The 21929-nt window shown below is 35.3% G+C and overlaps 1 protein-coding gene across 8 annotated transcripts in view; it reads left to right on the plus strand.

Moving 5' to 3' along the window:
• Window positions 1-2413: 2413 nt before the first annotated feature.
• LOC121375950 (EF-hand calcium-binding domain-containing protein 7-like) overlaps window positions 2414-21929 on the plus strand; it is a 67925-nt gene continuing 48409 nt past the window's right edge. For 5 of the 8 annotated variants that reach the window (XR_005958375.1, XM_041503683.1, XM_041503686.1 and 2 more), the window contains exons 1-7: window positions 2414-2530; window positions 3343-3524; window positions 5697-5762; window positions 6391-6536; window positions 7103-7189; window positions 9887-9907; window positions 12004-12118. Coding sequence is in view for 7 of the 8 variants with exons in the window: in XM_041503683.1 (XP_041359617.1) it covers window positions 3368-3524; window positions 5697-5762; window positions 6391-6536; window positions 7103-7189; window positions 9887-9907; window positions 12004-12118 (592 nt within the window). In the remaining variant the exon portion in view is untranslated. The remainder of the gene's footprint in view (window positions 2531-3342; window positions 3525-5696; window positions 5763-6390; window positions 6537-7102; window positions 7190-9886; window positions 9908-12003; window positions 12119-21929) is intronic. The other 3 variants (XM_041503684.1, XM_041503688.1, XM_041503690.1) reach the window with 1 other exon arrangement.

Raw genomic sequence — 21929 nt, forward strand, 5'->3', positions numbered from 1 at the left:
TCGAAAACCCACTTTGCAACTGAGTCACAATAAGCGCTTGATGTCAAATTACTCCAATTTAGAAGTTTGTGAATGCAAAACGGATCATGAATATTCAAGTGATAGTTCTGATATGGAAGATGATGTTTTTGAATAATAATGGATGCATGTACAATATTGGAACATATTTCACATGAAAAATTATAAAGTTTTATTTAATAGCGTTTATTTAACAAACAATTTTAAAATTACATGCATTTATTTATTAGTACATGTGTATAATTATTTTACTTTGGTTACTTTCGAAATGGTGATTGAATTGTTTTCTAAAATAGTATGACAGAAAGAAGGAAGGAAATCTTTTATTTAACGACGCACTCTACCAATTTGTATTTACTCTCATATGGCGTCGGGAACAAAATGGTATGAATTCATGAATACATGTACATCATAGACCTCTGATTTATTTAACACTTACTCTAGGTTACATTATTCCATTAAATTTCGATCTATAGATTGTTGTTTTGTTTTATAAATAATAATAATAATAATAATAATAATAATAATATTATTATTATTATTATTATTATTATTATTATTATTATTATTATTATTATTATTATTATTATTATTATTATTATTTTAAATTATACAAAAAATTAAAATAATTGTGAGGGTGGACTTTCTTTCTGTATTTTGAACACTGCTTTTAGGATTTTGTTTAAGGCCAGGACTAGTATTGATTGATATTGTTATTGGTATTTTGTGTATATATTTCACATTTATATATACTCTTCAAAAAAAGATGGGGAACTCTAATAAGAATTTACAATTGCCAAAATTGTAAGGTATATTAGCTGTGGGGAATGGTTATATGATAATAGTGAATTAATTGAGAAAACATTACAACCAGTAGTTCAGTATTACAGTAGGTTTTATGACCACCAAAGATCTTGAAGGACGATTGGGGTCAGAAGTGAAATTTGAAAGTTGACGGGTTTTTTATCAGTAAATCGCAAATTCAAACAATAAAATGACTAAAAACAATAACAACTGTATGATCAACAGAATTAAAAAGATTGACAGAAATAATGTCCCACAGTGATTAATCGACCTTCCTGGAAATTGTCAAAATCGAGAATGACACCCCATGCACGTGTACGGGGCAATTGTGTGATGCACGTGCAAACTATGGAATGTGTTTCGGTGTGTTGATAAACAGACCTGATCGTTCTTTACTAGGATGTCTGTCAAAACGTATGTTCGGTCTAATAGTTGATATTAACATTAATATTTCAGGTTTCCCTACTTTTTTTCGAAGAGTATATTTATTTATAAACATTGGATCTGTTATGTAAAGTTATTGTCTTAGCTGTATGATTATGAATTGTTTTTAAAGTTAAATTAAAAAATATAATAATAAAATAATTAATCCAACTTCCATTGCACAGCACTTATATAAAATACTGTAAACTTGTAATTGACATCTATTCGTGTTGTTTAATGTATCAACAAATCTGAACGAGAAAACTGTAATCGCAATCAAAGCAGTCAAACGGATGTTTTGACAAGGTTAACGTTGTGTGTGCTGTCATGAATCAATGTCATCAGCTTTCTGCAGGGGTAAACCATCACACTCAAGGACAATACATACCGGCACCGGTGGCGTCGTGGTTAGGCCATCGGTCTATAGGCTGGTAGATACTGGGTTCGGATCCCAGTCGAGGCATGGCATTTTTAATCCACATACCGACTCCAAACGCAGAGTGAGTGCTCCGCAAGGCTCAATGGGTAGGTGTAAACCACTTGCACCGACCAGTGATCCATAACTGGTTCAACACTGGCCATGGTTTCCGCTATCCTGCCTGTGGGAAGCGCAAATAAAAGATCCCTTGCTGCCTGTCGTAAAAGAGTAGCCTATGTGGCGACAGCGGGTTTCCTCTACAAAACAGTGTGACCATATTTTTGACGTCCAATAGCCGATGATAAGATTTAAAAAAATCAGTGTGTTCTAGTGGCGTCGTTAAATAAAACAAACTTTACTTTTCCTCCCTATCCTGCCGACAAGAGGACTGCCACACCTAAGACCAGTTCGGCAAATCTAAGACTGCACAAGATAACGTTCAGTGGATATAAGCCTAGACGCCATGCCCCCCCCCCCCCCCCCCACACACACACACACCATACACACACACACACACCATCACCACCATCATTGCATATCACAGGACGGGAGAACATTCGAAAAAATAATTCCTTTCCCTTAGTATGACGGTAGCCCGAGTACTCTGACCGTAAGAGATATAGCATTATAACTATCCAAATGTCCGCCTTGCTCTCTTACAGTCAGAGTACCTTGACTAGTATGACGGTTACATTCAGAGTCCGGTGTTTAGTGGGCACTTGTTTTGATCGTCAAACCGGAAGAAAAGAACTCGCACGCGCGCGCAGTGTAAATTCCTGTCTGTTCCTGTCAACGAAAATAACAACAGTCGAAACAAGATCAGATTCTTAGCGGTGTCCGATTGTCAGCATCAAACAACGTATCTGGGTAAATCTGGTATATCTTACAATTGCATACGTGCACTATAATTTCTTCCACGTTATTTGATTTGGGGAGAGAATATTTAACGACGGCATGTGAGATATTCTTAATTAAAGGGGTGTGTGGGGAGGGGGTGGGTGGGTAGGTTCACGATAATCACACTAAATCACTCAGCAATAAAAACATCAAAAATGACATTTGCGGGATCAAATAGACAATAACACCCACAAATCTAAACACTCCATAATGATAATGGTTATCTCCTAAATGTCCTCTAGTGGTGTCGTTAAACAAAACAAATTTTAGTAGGTGGTTCTGTTCTGAAACTGTTCAATGATTGTTTACTATTTTCAGTTCTGCTTGTATGATGATAGAAGGCGATACTGTATGTTTTTTATTTATTGACTATTTTCAACCGCCTCGGTGGCATTGTGGTTAGGCCATCGGTCTATATGCTGGTAGGTACTGGGTTCGGATCCCAGTCGAGGCATGGGATTTTTAATCCAGATACTGACTCCAAACCCTGAGTGAGTGCTCCGCAAGGCTCAATGGGTAGGTGTAAACCACTTGCATGGACCAGTGATCCATAACTGGTTCAGCAAAGGCCATGGTTTGTGCTATCCTGCCTGTGGGAAGCACAAATAAAAGATCCCTTGCTGCCTGTCGTAAAAGAGTAGCCTATATGGCAACAACAGGTTTCCTCTAAAAAGTGTCAGAATGACCATATGTTTGACGTCCCAATAGCCGATGATAAGATAAAAAATGAATGCTCTAGTGGCGTTGTTAAATAAAACAAACTTTTTATTGACTATTTTCAGTACTGCTTGCATCACGCCTTGCACGATGTCAAGACGATCGAGTCGCCCGTCGTCGGCAACCTCTCACGGCAGCAGGTCCTCCAACATAGACCGGGACTTCAAGCTGAACTGCAAGGCAGCATATCTGTCCGTGTTTGACGACATCAGAGATGAAATAACCTCAAAGAATGATCTCATATTAGGTTCGTTTTGGTAATGGCTAAAAGTAATGTAGGGAATTCTATGCATCGAGTATAGTTAGTAACTGTTACAAAATTAGCATGTTACAGTCACTGAATCAGATAATGGGTCTAGTGAGATGATTCGAACATATGATGAAAGCACCTTAAAATAATGTCAGAGGGCTATTCATGTAAGACTTCATTATATATGCCATCATTTGGCATTTAAAAAAATACCCCAAAGGTGGTGGAAATTTTGATCTGGGACATGCCTGCCGAGTCCCAGGGTGGAAATTTCCACCACCGAGGGTTTACTTTTTCTATCCCACATGGTTGCATATGAAGGAGTCTCGTTCTCTTATCCATTCAGTAAATAAACTACAGTGAAACCTCTCAAAACTGGAATTCCCTGAACATCAGACGTTTTTCATAGTCCCTTTTTAAATATCAGTGTAGAAGAGAACCTCTCTAAACTGAATACCCCTTAAAACCAGACTTTTCACTTGGACCTGTGGGTGTTTGGTTTAGAGGGGATGCACTGTATTATTTTACACAGCACGAAACTGACCGCCGTGGGTTGCTCTTCTTTTTTTTCTTGTTTTGAGTACAGTTTAGCATTACAAATTAAAAAGTTAGCTTTTATAATAAAGGTTTTAATCACAAAATATCAATCTGAAACTGATCTGATGATCTCACTTCACCAACTCGCATTAAATATGACGCCGTGTATTACTAATGACATCATACTCCCCTTGTTATATATATATGATAGCCCATATAGATATATCTTTTGTACAGTCAAACTTCGATCATTCCACCTTCAATATCTCGAAAACTTCAATCTCTCGACATGAAGCGACAGTCCCGGCCGAGTTGCTATACAAACTAGTAATAACGACCTTCAAAAACGAAAACTTCGATAACTTCGATCTCTCGACCTAATTCTTTGGTGCCGCCATAAAGATTTAATAGGGTATGCACCTCTAAAACTCGATTCATGTGGATTGATCAAACTGTCATTGCCGATAGTATTTTAAAGACGAATGTATTGTCAATCATGTCAAACAAGTGAAGTGCACCTGTCTCGGGTGGTGTTGGCTGTCGAGGATTAGGGTGATAATTACAGAATAATAGATCGCCAACTGAGCGGAATGAAATGATCCTATGTTTGGTAGACGGGTGTTCGTCCGTGGTGGAGAGCCTCGCTACGTAATACTTAATTACAGTCTGGTTAACTTCAAAGAGCATTGGTAATGATTGTTAGTGCTGTTTGTTTTTGCTCTCAAAAGTGTAAATCGTGTCAAACTTTAGCTTTTCTATTTATGTATAAGTTAATGTTTATCAATTACCAGTCATTTAGTTATGTTAAAAATTGATACATCACAGATCGAGCAATCTGGGAAAAGATCCGGTAATGTGGGGTTTGCCAGATCAGTTTTATAAAGTTCTGCTTTCTTGTCATCCAAGCAATCTTGCGTAGGGACCAGAAATGGAGTGTGGGTGGCCAGATTTGAGAAAGAAAGTAGAGGTGCGAAGCTTAAATAATTTTGTGTAAAACAAATGTACTTATAGTGTTATTCGGCATTCAGTGTTTTATTTGTTAGTTACGTTCCGCCATGTTTTGACATCTGCAAAAATACATCAACGTTACTTTTTGTTATTTATATATGTATGTAAATGCCTTCCTTTTTCATCTTTTTTCTGTCAGTAAATACATGTAGCCTATATGCCCAAGCATATATTTCAAATTCATTTAGGTGATCCTTTTTGTTTTATTTACTTACTTTTACAATATACGCAAAATGAATGTACGACAGGCGTCGAAGATGTCAACAGGTGGGATGGGGTGGTGTGGGGTGAACTGACTGATATATTAATTTGCCTTTCTACTGGGGATGCATAGTTTTTAGAGTTCAGAGGTAGGCAGCGAAGCGCACGCTTCTTACAGTATTAAGCAAAATAAACCAGCTGCAATGCTGCAACCAGTTGCAATGCAGTTTCAGATTTGAACTCTTATTATATATTAATTTCGAAAACTAACTCCCTGAAACTCGAACAATTTCCTCATCCCCTTCAAGATCGAGTTATCGAACTTTGACTGTAGCTGTCTTTTATGGTATAGCTCTGTCCTGTATATTTAAGGAGGACAGAAATAAATGCGTACTTTCATTTCTTGTTTTTACTGTTTTTCAGTTCTTCAACAATCAGGCCGCAATCCTTCTCAGCGTACTTTGGAAAAGTATTGGAAATATGATACAGGTGAGAATTGAATTCATGATGATGGCACCAACAACTCAAAGTGTCTTGTCAATGTTAAATGCAAAATCTTTAAAAGTATTCTTTAGGATCTTTTGTTGGATTAGTTTATTCACCATAATTTTGTCTTCTTCAACTTGATATGATAGGTACCTAGATTTTATATGTATATCTTAAATGAACAGATGCACATAACACTGACTGTATAAATTAATTGTCATTCATTTCAACTTATTTCCATGCTTATATCCAATTAAGGTTCAAGCATGTTGTCCTGGGCACACACCTCGGCTATCTGAGCTGTCTGTCCAGGACAGTGGGTTAGTGGTTAGTGGTTAGTGGTTAGTGAGAGAGAAGAGGGTGTAGTGGCCTTACTCATTGAGCCCTTAAGAATTCACTCTGGGGTGGAGCTGGTACTGGGCTGCGAACCCTGTACCTACCAGACTGTAGTCTGATGGCTTAACCACTGCGCCACCGAGGCCGGTATTAATTGTCAATTGACATGAGAATGTTTGCCTTAGCTTTCATGTCAGGACATTAGAGGGGTGTTTTTTTGTTGTTTTTTTTATTTTAAAATTTAATTTCTAGGTTTTTCAAAACATATTAATTATGGACCTATTTTATTTTTCAGATTCGTTAACGTTTAATGACTTTGTTGACATTTGTCAGCAGGAACATGCTACCACTGCAGAAGATCTTATGAAAGCTTTCAAGAAGATTGACGTAAATGGCGATGGGTACATTTCTTTGGATGAACTGCATGACACTCTTACTAGTGTAAGTTGGTTGGACTAGTAATAAGAATTAAAAAAATAGAAGTATATATTGGTGTGTATATTATGTAACTATATAAATATAGGTCACATAATGTATATGTATGCATATGTCTTTGTTTTTCATATGTATTATTATTATTGTAATATGTCAGTGTAATTATTAATCTGCTGTATAGCCACACCATATGGATATACAGTGTGATCTGTAAATGTGGCAATTCATAAAATAAATATTTAAAAAAGAAAGATAAAGATAAGTCATTTAATGCTTAAAAGATTTCAGGATCTGTGTGATGACAGCTAGTAAGATATTATGTACTAAAATGCTTTTTACTTCTGTGTGTGCATTAAACATTGATTTGTTATGGATTACTTATTTAAAGTCAGACCTTTGTTCTTTAATAAATACTAGATGTTTTACAAATAAAATTTTCTCCAGGCCTTATAGGCTCCAGTTTTTATTAATAATATTGCTGACTGTCTTGTTATAACAGGGGTATAAAATATGTCTGTATTTACTAGTTAATAATTAATTCTTGCTTAAATAATAAACATGTTTAATTATAGAAAGGAGAGAAAATGAGTGAGGATGAGGTCAGGGCCATAATCGATGAAGTTGATGAAAATAAAGATGGCCGTCTGGATTATGCAGAGGTAATGTATTTCATTTTAGTTTTAATAAATTGTGCTTTATTAATTGCGATATGTCCATTTTTGTGTGTTATGCAAAACTCTTCGTTTTGATTTCTATACCTTATAAGATGGTGAATTTTATTGGTCCCCTACCAGTGCGCACAGAAGTGGACTGTAGGTTTCATCTCTTTGTCCACCTGTTCCACATACAGTTTTGTGGACCTTTTTCCACAGTGCCTCAAGATATTGAGCTGGCATTTTATATATAGCTTTATCATGTACTGTTCCAGATCAGATTTTTGGCAATTATGGCCCGATCATATTTGACTTTCATGGGAATTCATTTGAGGACCATAACTGTCACTGGCGAAAAATGGAATATATCCATGCTTGACAGAGTTATAGCCCTTGAACTTGGAGGCCTGGACCCATATTCACAAAAAGGTGTAAATTTACGTCTACGACTAGCACTTGTGTCTGCCGTAGATTTACATTTACGTGCAAGAGGCACCTTATTCTCAAAGACGGTCGTAAATGTAAACATAACTTAGTTGGACGTAAATCTATGATTTAACACACTCACCGGAGAAATAAAATTAAAAAACCCATTAGAAACGATGGCTACCGGGTAAATAACAAATGTGCAAAACGCAGTTTCGTTTGTCGTCTGCTAACAATAAAATCGCAAACGGCGAACCATGGCATTTTGGTATTGGTGAGAATCCGTGTTTTGGTACGAACTTGAGGACATTTCTTTAAAAGGAAAAGATAACTCGGGAGAAATTGGCCGATTCAAAAACATCCGTTCGATCACCAACAAAAATATGTTCAATCCGTGGTCATTCGTCATCGCAAACTGCTTCAATTATTGGAAATGCTGCCAATTTCCATGAATAATAGTAAATAACGGTGATCGTGCTTGATTTATTACATACATGTGTATACACGACTTACATGCAGCGTTAGTTGTAACCGGAGGCACTCTTATATTTATGTCCAACTTTACACGTAACTTAAGTTTTCGTTGTTTCGTGAATAGCTCTTCAGTTGTAGATTTACCTTTACGTGTAAAACTAGGCTTACGATGTTTTGTGAATATGGGTCCTGTGGCCTAATTCACAAAACTCTCGCAACCTTGCGATATCACAGTGCAATACTAAAAGACTTGCAAAGAGGATGCTTTGTTGTCTAGCAGAGCCTAAGAGAGCTTTGTGAATTAGGCCCCTGGTAGGTGATGTGTATTCCTTTAGCAGAACCGGCCTCAGTGGTGTCGTGGTTAAGCCATTGGACATAAGGCTGGTAGGTACTGGGTTCACAGCCCAGTACTGGCTCTCACCCAGAGCAAGTTTTAATGACTCAATGGTAAGACCACTACACCCTCTTTTCTCTCAGTAACCACTAACAACTAGCTAACAACTAGCCCTCTGTCCTGGACAGACAGCCCAGATAGTTGAGGTGTGTGACCAGGACAGTGTGCTTGAACCTTAACTGGATCTAAACATAAAAATAAGTTAAAATGAGAAAATATTTTAGCAGAACTTTCTGAATACTTGTTAGCTATCAAATGCGACATTTTCCTCTTCCCTTATTTAGAATCCAAGGATAGCATATCTAGATTTCTAAAGGCAAAAGCTATGGCTGAAAGATTCAGTTAAATTTGCATTAAGCATTTCATAAAGGCTCTCTGATTATGTTTTATTTTTAGCAAGTTTTTAGAATTTCAGAACATTTTATTTGAAAAGTTTATAAAACTCTTTCTCACTGACATATCGCTCGTCTCGTACATTTTTATTTTACCCAATCTGTATATAATTAGAAATTTGCTGCTTTGATAAACTGACAAGATGAAACATGTTGTTGTTCAGATAATTCATTTCATTATTTACTACTTTCTGTTTATTGACCAAATTTATCATAATATAGTTGTATAGTAATTAACTTGACAAAAGTGAGTTGTATAACTATTATAGTTAAGTTTGTGCAATTGACCTATTTTAACATAACATATCTTTGATATATACATAGCTAGCATGACATTAACTATTAAATGCATTTTAAATAGTCTTATATCCTGTGAATTAGTATATCATATTACTGGAGTAGTTTGCAGTTAAAAGTTACAAATATGGGTTGGAGCAGATAATTGAAAACTGTGTCAAATGTGGACATCCTACATCATTCCCTTGGAGGGGGGTGGGAGAGCGGGACGTAGCCCAGTGGTAAAGCGCTCACTCGATACGTGGTCAGTCTGGGATCGATCCCCATCGGTGGGCCCATTGGGCTATTTCTCGTCACAGCCATTGCACCATGACTGGTATATCAAAGGCTGTGGTATGTGCTATCATGTCTGTGGGATGGTGCATATAAAAGATTCCTTGTTACTAATGGAAAAATGTAACAGAATCCTGTCTAAGACTGTCAAAATTATCAAATGTTTGACATCCAAGAGCAAATGATTAAAAAAAGAATCAGTGTGCTCTAGTGGTGTCGTTAAACAAAACAAACTTTTTTTGGTTCAGATATGAATATTAATCACAGGTGAAATTTTACCTGCGATTCATTTATGCACCAACAGTGCTGTCTCATAGATCAAGGTCACAACTAATTAAGTTTACTGATTAATGTAGCCCGCAGTTTAGGAACATCATGTTATTATGTTTTTTGTCATAATTATTTTTTAAAAGATGCATAATTATTAACAAATTATATTTTATGCAGGAACAATTTTTCTATATTCAGGTATATCTTTGACTAAGAGTTTTGTTCACATAGGTCATCATGTTTTTGTTGCTGACTTGCATGGCCTGTATTGACATGCTTTGGTCATTCACTGGTTGCCAGTTAATACAAATATACTTTATAGTTTTTTTAAGACTAAACAGTTCTATGAATGGTTTACATACATTTTATAACAACCTTCCAAAAGCAGAATATTTTTAAATTCTTTTAATTAATAATGTTTTATTTTAAATGCTATTAAAGACCAGGCCCCGAATTTAGAAAACCTTGAGAGTCTAGACTCAGAACTCTAATAAAGTCTTGAGACTTATGTCATTGCAACACTATACAAGTTGTGTGTATGTGACTTTATTAATGATTTGGGCCTAGACTTTATACAGATTTATAAGCTATAAATTCTCAACATTTGTTGTTTGCATCAAACAGCTTTCACTATTTAACTGCTAACAACTGCAGAAAAATAGAATCAACTTGTTGAAAGATGGATGTGGATCAGATTTTGGTATTTGTTAATAGCATGGAATTTTAACGTTAATAGCATGAAATTTTAAAGTTAATAGCATGGAATGTTAAGGCATGTTTCACGCCCATGGCTAGTGATATTCAATGTTGGGCTAGTAAATAATTACTATTGCCATGCCCGACGGCTAGTGAATTGTTTTTTGTCAAATGTTGCAGCTAAGTATTTTGTAAATATGAATATCCTGACCCTACCCCAACCCTCCATGTTAGTGTTTTTAAGCTATATCTCCCTCTTTCGGTGACATATTTGATTATTACTCATATTTAAGTAAAGTAGGGCTAGTGAATTTTTAATCGTGGCTAGTAAATGTTTTAAATCACTGATCCCATGGCTAGTAGATTTTAAAAAAATTCTAGAATCCCTGTACAATATATTAATAACACTTGTTTAAGTCTTTTGGTAATTAACTGTAGATTAATCATTAGCGATTGTTTGTCTCAAAATGTTGTTTTTCATACATTGTATATTTTCCACCATTAATTGTCTTCAATAGGCTTTCATGTAGTTCAGCAAAGCTGTGACAGAACAAAATAAATGTGTACTGCTGCCATGTTGCTTTTTTATTTTGCTTTGTCTGTCTTTTATTTGTTTGAGGGGTTTTTTTTGTTGTTGAGTTTTGGGGGGGGGGACGGGTGTGGGTTTTTGGGGGGGACTTAACATGGGTGGTGTTGCATAGCTGTATACATGTAATTGGAATAAATAAATACAATTATAGTTTTTAAGGTTTTTGTTTTTGTGGACATAAACAGTTCTGGTTGTTAGCCACCAAATTAATTCTTTTTTAACAACTCTTCATCATTAAATGTATTTAAAGTAAGTGTCAGCAAATACTACATTTTGGAAATGTTAAAATTAATATTTACAAATAAATATGTTATACATAGTGAACAGTTGAAGATCTATTATGGATATATCACTGATAACATTGAACGAATATTACCATTGGTTACTTTGTTCCAGGGATTATAAATTCATAATTGTTTATCATGATATTCTTCTGGGAAATCAAAAAAAACTGTAAATAAAAAAAAACTTAAAAATTGCTTGTTTCTTCTCTATATTTGAATGATTCTAGGAAAAGAAAAAGTAAATGAAAAAAAAGAAGAAGAAAAAGTTACTGCTTACTGGGGGTGGTGGGGAGGGGGTCTCTACATCATACATGTGAATGTGTTTGGTGTGCATGTATTGTAAGTGCATTAGGTCACATGGCATGCATATTCACACTGTACATACGTGTATGAGAAGATACCATTCATTTAAAAACTTCTTATATTTTAAATCTCAGAACTATGCTGAAGTGGTTACATAGTGTTACTTCGTAATCTCACCTTAGGTGTTAAAAAAAAAACTAATAATGCAGTACTGAAACCTGTTCATAACTTAAATATTAAAAGCAAATGCTTGAATAGTAAATTACAGTTTTAAGCTTTCTTCTTCTTTTTTCTTTTTCTTGTAAGGTTTTCCTGACAAATATTTACTACATACATGTGTATTGTGTATTATTAATAGAAATTAATATTTAAAATAATATGATATACAGACTCACAGTTTTAAAAAAAAATTCTTCCTATAGTTCTGCAACATGATGATGAAGACAGTGGAGGAATCTAGGAAGATGGCCATGAAAATCATGGAGAAAAAGGAGAGAAAAAAACAACGCAGCAAACAATCGGTCACCCCTAGAAAAGGTAGTTCATTCTTTCACACAGTATTTGGTGCATCTCACTATTGTGCCCCATCGATGGGCCCATTGGGCTATTCCTCGCCTCAGCCAGTGCACCATGACTGGTATATCAAAGACTGTGGTATGTACTACCCTGTCTATGTGGGATGGTGCATATAAAAGATCCCTTGCTGCTAATCGAAAAGAGTAGTCCATGAAGTGGCGACAGCGGGTTTCCTCTCTCTCTCTATGTGTGGTCCTTAACCGTATGTCTGACGCCATATAACCGTAATTAAAATGTGTTGAGTTAAATAAAACATTTCCTTTCTTCCTGACCATTTTGAGGCAGGGCGAGGCCTGGTAGTAAAGTGCCCACCTAATATGTGGTCAGTCTAGGATCGATCCCAGTCGGTGGGCACATTGGGCTATTTCTCGTCACAGCCATTGCACCACGACTGGTATATCAAAGGCTGTGGTGTATGCTATCCTGTCTATGGGATGGTGCATATAAAAGATCCCTTGTTACTAATGGAAAAATATGGCGGGTTTCCTCTCTAAGACTATATGTCAAAATTACCAAATGTTTGACATCCAGTAGCCAATGGTGAATAAATCGGGGTGCTCTAGTGGTGTCATTAAACAAAACAAACTTTAACTGACCATGGTGTGAATGTTCCGAAGAGGTGTGATGATGCAGGTGGATTGTGGTAAAATGCACATGTTGATATGGGAGTCATGGTATGCTTGTTGCAGTCAGTACACCACAACTGGTATAACAAAAGCCTTGGTATGTACTATCCTGTCTGGTTGATAGCAAATATAAAGTCTCATTTTTTGCATGGTCCTTAACCATGTCTGATGCCTTATAATTGTAACTGGTGCAACAAAGGCCATGGTATGTACTATCCTGTCTGTTGGATAGTAAATATAAAAGATAATTTTCTGCATGGTCCTTAACCATATGTCCGATGCCTTATAATTGTAACTGATGTAACAAAGGCAATGGTACATACTATCCTGTCTGTGGGATAGTAAATAAAAAAGATAATTTTCTGCATGGTCCTTAACCATATATTCGACACACTATAACTGTAACTGGTGTAACAAAAGCCATGGTATGTACTATCCAGTCTGGGATAGCAACTCCTGCTATTTAAAAAATGTCTACAGCAAAATACATGCCATGGAAAAAAAGAAGAAAATAGTTTTTAAAAAAAGTGTCGTATAGAGAATTAAAAACTCCACAGCATTACCAATTGCCATGGGTAATTGCAGGGGTTGGGATAGTGCATATAAAATATCACTTTCTGTATGGTCCATAACCATATGTCCAATACCATATATAATTGGTGCAATAAAGGCCATGTTATGTACTGTCTAGTCTGTGGGATCGTGCATATAAAAGATTACTGTCTGTGTGGTCTTCAACCATAAATCTGATGTCATATAAAATGTTGAGTGGGCTATTCAGGGTTTCTGCCCCCCATAAATCCTGTCGACTGATTACATTCAGCACACACATTGTAAATACTGTAGATCCTGAAATTAATGCAATCATAATATTAATGCGAAAAATGCGAGATCATGTTATTCGCATTAATAATATGACACATTTATTTCTGTTTTTGTCCATGTTGTTAAAACAAAACAAAGATTAAAATTCTAATATATGGCCACCCTGTCAATAGCCGACATGATCCATCGCACATGAATGTGTTTTAGCGGGTTGACAGTTTCTTTGTTTTTACTGTTCAAGTTTGATGCAACTTTGTCGGCATACCACTGGGTGAATTGTTCTTTCATTATGACTTTGAAATCACCATTCACATATAAATATACAGTCGTAATAGTACATACATGTTTAACCAGATTTAGCTAAATATACACATTACATAAATGATTGCTATAAAAAATATGCTTTTCGTTGATCTCACCAAAAACAGGACTAAACAGGTTAATTGATGTGAGTTTGATCTCATTGAAGAGAGCTTTAACTCTGATTTAACCGAAAGGTACACAAACGTGTGTTAGAAAAGTAATATTTCAAAGGGAGGCCACTCGCATTAATTTCATGTTGCATTTTTGTCTGCCCACTGTCGCTCGCATTAATTTAGTGACACATTAATTTCAGGATCTACAGTATTCAATTACATAGCGCCCTACCCAAAAATGTTGTTCTGGCAGAAATCCTGCCATTAAATAAAACATTTTCTTCCTTCTTCGATATAATAATTCACTTTTCATATCCATTGATAAGTTTTCAGTATATTTCGTAACTATACATGTATGTTCTATGTGTGACGTCATCGCGGTGTTGAAAGCTGATTAGAGATATATATACTCAACTCAACATGGGAATTATGCTTTCATTCCCCAGGCATGTTTGTGAGTGCATAACTGTTTTATATCATAGTTTTTCCCCAGAGTTATTAGTCCCTTAAATGCTGAACTGGAGGGGACTGCAGGTTTTGACTCCCATCTGTCCATCTGTCCCAAGTATAATTTTAAGTTTTTGGTGGGTTTTTTCACAATGCTACAAGATATTGAGCTCCATCATATAGATTAAGTTTGACCTTCATTGGGATTTGCCAATTTTTGACAGTTATAGGCCTTGAGCTTAGGAGATCTGCAAATTTGTTGGGCCTGGTAGGGGACATGTATTGCTTTAGCAGTACTCTCAGAACACTTGTTAAAACAGGTATGTATGATCTCCATATATACATCGTGATACAGGTACCCTGTGTCAATGCATCGTATTGTGGACCTAAAAGAATTTGATTGATTTAAACACTTGATCTATCAAACAGTGTTGGAAATGGTCAGCAAGCTGTGAAGCCTATAGTCTGTGGGGTTTTTAATCAAAGATAGCCAGGGTTCATGCAGATTTGAAAAGTGTGTGAATTTGTGTGGTCACAATGAAAAGTCGCACTTGAGTCGAGGGGGTGCGATGACGCAGAAGGAACAGTTTAGGTACCCCCTGAGTCACTCCTGTAGACACTCTTGTCTTCAGTGGTCGTAATCCAGGTGGGACCAGCCCTGCGATTGAGCTACCAGGTTCAATCCCCCCTGTGCTGCCTTCGTAGTGCGCTGTCTCCTGGGTCTACTCTATTGACGCAGGTTATTCTCCCCGTAGATAAGAGTTACAATTGCTACTTTTCTGTCATATTGAACTCTGTATTTCGAAAGTCTTCCAAATATGTTAATCGTAGCCCCTAGGGGTGAGGGGAGATTAATCACGACATTCTCAACTTTGTCTATGTGAGCACTGGCCTTAACTTAAATACCTTTTACTTACATTAGGTGTTATGTAATTTTTTTATATTGGTAGATATAAGATGGGTTTTATGTTGCTGGTTTTGGGGAGCTTGGGCTTTTTTTTCTTTTCTTTTTTTGTATTTTGGTTTAATTTGCTTTCAGAAAGTTGTATTTTACATTTCACAGTGTTGTCACCTAGTTTGTAATTTATGTAGAAAGGCATCTGTTACTACAACAAAAATATATTTATTAGTCAAGGAAGAAGAAGATGTACAATCTTCGAAGACGTCTTTACGTTCTGGATCTAAGGAGCTGAAAAGTAAGGTGTTCTTCTAACACATGCTTTTGAAATGGCTTCAGTGACCAAACTGCAAGCTTGCTTTTTTCATCCTATTCTAAACTTGATCAGGAATTTTCAAGTCGTAAATATAAAAAAAGATTTATTGTTGTGGTTTATATTGTTTTACAAATTACAAACATTAATAATTATTTTGTTATTCAATTAGATGCAGTAATTATACAGTAAGAAGTATAGTTAAAAGTATCATTTGTAGGAACTGGTTTACAAAGTGTATTGCATTTAAAAGTGTTAATACAATGAAATTTCTCTAAACTGGAGACCTACAGGACAAAGAAAAAAGTCCAGTTTCGATAGGTATTTGGTTTAAAGAGTTACAGGTAGTTTCTGCACTGTACCTTGTTTGTAATTTACAAACAAAAGATATCTTTGACAACACAAAATATATTTATTACATATAAAAAAGAGAATGTATAACCATCAAGAACATCTTTAAACTTTGGGTTACTCCAGCTTAAAACTGATGTTCTCATCTCTATAGCAACCAAACTGCAAGTTGCAGTGTGCCTTTTTTTTCATTCTGAATTTGTCCAAGTCCTAAATATTATTTTGGCACTGTGGTGCATATTTTGTATAAAGAATAAAGTATAAACATAAGTAATTATTTTGACCTCTAAATAGTTGTTATAAAGTTAGAAGTAATTAATTAAAATGTCCTTTGTACAAGTAGGCAGTGACTGTTGAACTGGTTGATATTGAATACGTTAATGATGGGATATTTCTTCTGAACAAAGTGCACTAAATACTGGTATATTTCAAAATGTTAATACCTTGTACCTTGTTTGTACAAATAAAAAGTACATCTTTGACTACAACAAAGTATATTTATTAGACAAGGAAGAAGAAGATGTACAATCTTCGAAGACGTCTTTACGCTCTGGATCTAAGGAGCTGAAAAGTAAGGTGTTCTTCTAACACATGCTTCTGAAATGGCTTCAGTGACCAAACTGCAAGCTTGCTTTTAAAAAATATAATATGGATTTTTTAAAACCATATGTATCATGTATAGAACTTTGTTATCTACAGATAACAGATCAAAATTAAAGTAGTTTATATATATATATATATATATATATATATTTATATATATATATATATATATATATATATACAGTCAAATCCACTTAATTGGATGTCGGATTATTGAATATTTCGGATATTTGAATATGTTTGTCCTGCACGGAACCATTTGCCATTATGACAATACAAAATCCAACGGTTAATTGGATGTGTTTTTTAACGTGTTTTCGGATATTTGAATATAAAATTATCCTTGCCGAATGGCAATTGCACGTAAAACATAGGAAAGTTTGTGTTACTTGATGTGTTTTTTTTTAATTTATGATCGTACGTAATACCATACTATCGTACATGCAAAAATGAATACTTTTAATTTTATTTAATTTCATTTGTTTGTCCAAAAAAAGGAAAAAGATTTTACAACAAACTTGTTTTCTTGTTTCTTAAATTATTTCGGATGACTCGTTATTAATCAATACATTTCTAATTACATCGTAATTAATCCATGAACTCTGAGATTCATCTCAAATGTGACCCAATGGCCGAGACAATGCAGGACAATCAAGGATCAAAGTCGGTCATTCCCACCTTGTTGGCGGCCATGTGCGTTTCGTAAGCAGGCATCCCTTAATCTCATGTCGGCCACTTTGAAGCAGTGTATGTTTAATCCATAAATAAACACTTGTCAGATATTTTTCTCTATGAATTGTCGGTGACAGTAACAAACAAAAGCCGTTTGCTACTAGTGTTATTTTTAGCGGGATCTTTTGATCACGTGATTTTTCCTCTGCAGCTCACAATGTGAGGCCCCATTTGGGGTGACCGATTATGGTGATTATTGTTTAAATTGTTAAATGCCGACAAAAGGTAAGTTGTAGGAGATTTTCTTAGCAAGTTGGATTAATCATCTTTTGGCTATAAATATTGACAAGAACTATTTTTTTTCACAATGTCAACAGGCAAATAAACGGAAAGGAAACGATTTATCTTTGGCTCAGGAAATACGACGAGATATGTGCCCAGTATCTAGCCAATGCTAACCCAGAACGAGAAAAAGACAGAGAACAGGAAAAGCAGCCAATGTTTGGAGAAGGCCTTATCAGAACCGGTTTTCCGTCGCCAGACAAAAAGACATTCCAATACGGGCCCAATATTAGCGTTTGTGTTTGTGTTTTTCCTTCTGTTACATTGAATAACGGCCTTTCACTTATTTGACTTTGGCCAGTCTAGTTTACCTGTCAAATCAGTTACAAATGCACACAGATAATAGTCAGATATTTGTCCTGGTAAAATACAGAACATGGAAATGACTACTTATAAAGATTATATTGGGTGGTTGGGGTGGGGTCTTGTTGCACTTGATTTACAAATGTACAAAGAAGTTAATAATGGCCATTTAATTATCAAGAAGTTAATAACGGCCTTTTAATTATTTGACTGTGGCCAGTCTAATGAGCTTCCGGTGGTTTTTATTGGGTCATTAGATGCACTTTAGTCACTTCTGCTTCTAGGCGTACAAACGGCATTGTTTGTTGTCTCTTGTATTTATCAAGTTTATAGACAAACTTGATAATGGCAACAGAGTCACAATATGGAACTTGGAATCGGTATTTTATTAACACAAAATACTTACCGGTTTTTGACGAAAATTCCACATGTCATGAGGCCCAAATTGGGAGAATCGTAATTAGGGTTTGCATAAATCAACGAGGTCTTAATTGGGTATATCGTATGTCGAAACTGTACCTTCGGTTTATTGAATATGCCGCTTATTTGAATATATTTTTGTTGCACGAGGCACATCCAAATAAGCGGATTTGACTGTATATATATATATATATATATATATATATATACTGTGTAGTTTATATTATTAAAATACCATTTGTGTAGTGACATTTGTATTAGATTGCCTGGTAATACATAATAATATATATAGAGAATGGTATTTAAAAATCTTAGGTAACCGTTCATCATTTCTTGTGATTCTTACCTAGATAACCGATTGTTTGTATAAACCTGGAAATTAATTATGCACTACTTGAATTGTTTTGTGACCACAAAGGCACATAGAAGTAGTTATCCATCATGACAGAAGTTTAAATCAAATATGCAGACTGTTTACATGTGCATAATTATATTCTGTATCTACAGGGTATTTATCGAGATGGAAGGAATTAATTATTTACGAGATACAGTGTGATTTCAGCTCTGTAATTAATTACCATCCACCTTCATACATTTTTACGGTTTCTGTCTTTTTTCCTACAATACCAGTATATTAAACATTGATGTAAGGACAGTGTTAGTTGCTGGTAATCTGTTTCAGTATTCTCTGTGTACACAGATAATTAATTTCAGTGTTTTGTATCCACGAAATGGTCACAATGTTTTGTGAATAAATGTCACATGGCCTTAGAGTGGTGCTTAATTCATTTCCTGGTGCATATTTGCGTAACCAGTGAATTATCTAATTGTAATATGTGTACTAATGATCTGTACTACAATGTATTTTAAACGAATTGATTTTGCAAATGATATGTAATAATATTTTTCAATTGTCTAAAATCAGTCTGGAAAATATTTAGAATTAATTTGCATTTGTTAATTTTATAAGATAAGGATTTGCATAAACAGAACAAAGGTTCAAGTGAAATATTGTTTCCTATATACATGTATATATGAAGGGTCCAAGGCAATAACCTCTGATGTCACACTGGGTATTTTAAAATAATTGAATTTTAAAGTTTACAACTCTGTAGTAATGGAATTTATTTATACCTATATAAGCAAGCATGTTTTACCAACAACCCTTAATGGCCTACCACAACTGTAGGTTTTTACTACATTGTGTCATTGTGGCCATGACACACAACCTTTATAATATTGACTCTGTATGGAGGGCTGAGACGTAGCCCAGTGGTACAGCACTCGCTCGATGTGTGGTTAGTCTGAGATCGATCCCCATCGGTGGGCCCATTGGGCTATTTCTCGTTCCAGCCAGTGCACCACGACTGGTACATAAAAGGCTGTGGTATGTGCTATCCTGTGGTGCATATAAAAGATCCCTTGCTGCTAATCGAGAAGAGTAGCCCATGAAGTGGCGACAGCGGGTTTCTTCCCTCAATATCTGTGTGGTCCTAAATCATATGTCTGACGCTATATAACTGTAATAAAATGTGTTGAGTGCATCGTTAAATAAACCACTTCCTTCCTTTCCTCCATAGGTTATTCCATTGCATTTTAAATGTTTGATAAAATGACGTCTGGTTCACATTGACTCTGCATTATTTTCATTTCATTATTTACTACTTTCTGTTTATTGACCAAATTTATCATAATATAGTTGTATAGTAATTAACTTGACAAAAGTGAGTTGTATAACTATTATAGTTAAGTTTGTGCAATTGACCTATTTTAACATAACATATCTTTGATATATACATAGCTAGCATGACATTAACTATTAAATGCATTTTAAATAGTCTTATATCATGTGAATTAGCATATCATATTACTGGAGTAGTTTGCAGTTAAAAGTTACAAATATGGATTGGAGCAGATAATTGAAAACTGTGTCAAATGTGGACATCCTACATTATTCCCTGGGGGGAGAGGGGGGGGGGAGCTGGACGTAGCCCAGTGGTAAAGCGCTCACTCGATACGCGGTCAGTCTGGGATCGATCCCCATCGGTGGGCCCATTGGGCTATTTCTCGTTCTAGCCAGTGCACCACAACTGGTATATCAAAGGCCGTGGTATGTACTACCCTGTCTGTGGGATGGTGCATATAAAAGATCCCTTTCTACTAATCGAAAAGAGTAGCCCATGAAGTGGCGACAGCGGGTTTCCTCTCTCAATATCTGTGTGGTCCTTAACCATATGTCTGACACCATATAACCGTAAATAAAATGTGTTGAGTGTGTTGTTAAATAAAACATTTCTTTCTTTCTTTCTTTTTATTCCCTTGGACCCTTCATATGTAAATACATGTACACATGCATATACACACATAAGAGAAGTGTCCGAAATATGCAGTCTTCTATTCAACAGGATACTCTAGCAGTGCTTTTAATAGTCACTACCACCATTGTGTACTGTTTGACATTTTAACAAACCTCGGCTCTTCGGTTTTCCAATTTTTTTAAGTAGTATATTTTTTTATCTCCTTACATGTTATTGATGGGGCTTGTTTTAAAAGAAAAAGACTATATTTTATATAGTAACACGTGCTATAAGATTGCAAATTATATACATTTGGTAAATATATTTATTACCCCAGCAGGCACTCATAGCGGGGAAAATAAAAATCATGAGAAATTATAATTTCTCACTGAGAAATTATCATGCATTGGTCTAACGAACAATACTATTGGATGATTTGATGCTTACAAACCAATGACCTTGTTGGTACTAAATATGACATCATCACAATTTGTCATGTAGTTTAAAGAGTTTGCGTTTACCGCTGTCTGTTTTTTGGTGTTTAATTTATAACAAAATGTCATTTTAATGCAATTCATTATAGATTTTGTTTTTGTTTTTGAAAAGTATCTATGAAGGTGATTAAATTACAAAGTTATTGCAATACTCAAAACAGTGCATATAGTGGTTTACATCGTTTCTATACGTGTACGTGCATGTGTGTCGAAAATAAAGGTTTTTAGAGAAAAAAATAGCTCAGGTAATAAATAAAATGACAAACTAGGTACCAGTTATTATCAAATTTATGTCCCTCATGAAATAATTTTCATTTGTCACTCGCTAAAGCTCGTGACGACTGAAAAGTATTTTACTCGGGACATAAATTTGATAATAACTGGAACCTCGTTTATTATCCTTTATATATCATACTTCATACAGTTGGTGAGGTGTTTTGTTTTTTCTTAATAATATTCATTAACTTGGATAAAAAAAAATTATTTTAGTTATTTTTTTTATATTATTATTTTTTTTGGTACTTAATCCAATGAAGGTTCAAGCAAGCTGTCCTGGAACCACGTTACCGGTAGTTACCTGAACTTTTTGTGCAGGACAAATGTTAATGGTCAGTGACATTGGTTTCAGAGAGACAAGCCAGTAGCCAGTGCTGTTTTATTTTCCTAGTACATGCTTTTGTCATGGCTTATAATTTAGCAACCAAACTGCGGTCTTGCATTTGTATTCTAGCATGAATTACTCAGGAGTTTTCAAGCTACACTATA

This window comes from Gigantopelta aegis, chromosome 6 (genome assembly GCF_016097555.1).
Source record: "Gigantopelta aegis isolate Gae_Host chromosome 6, Gae_host_genome, whole genome shotgun sequence".
Lineage (NCBI taxonomy): Eukaryota > Metazoa > Mollusca > Gastropoda > Neomphalida > Peltospiridae > Gigantopelta > Gigantopelta aegis.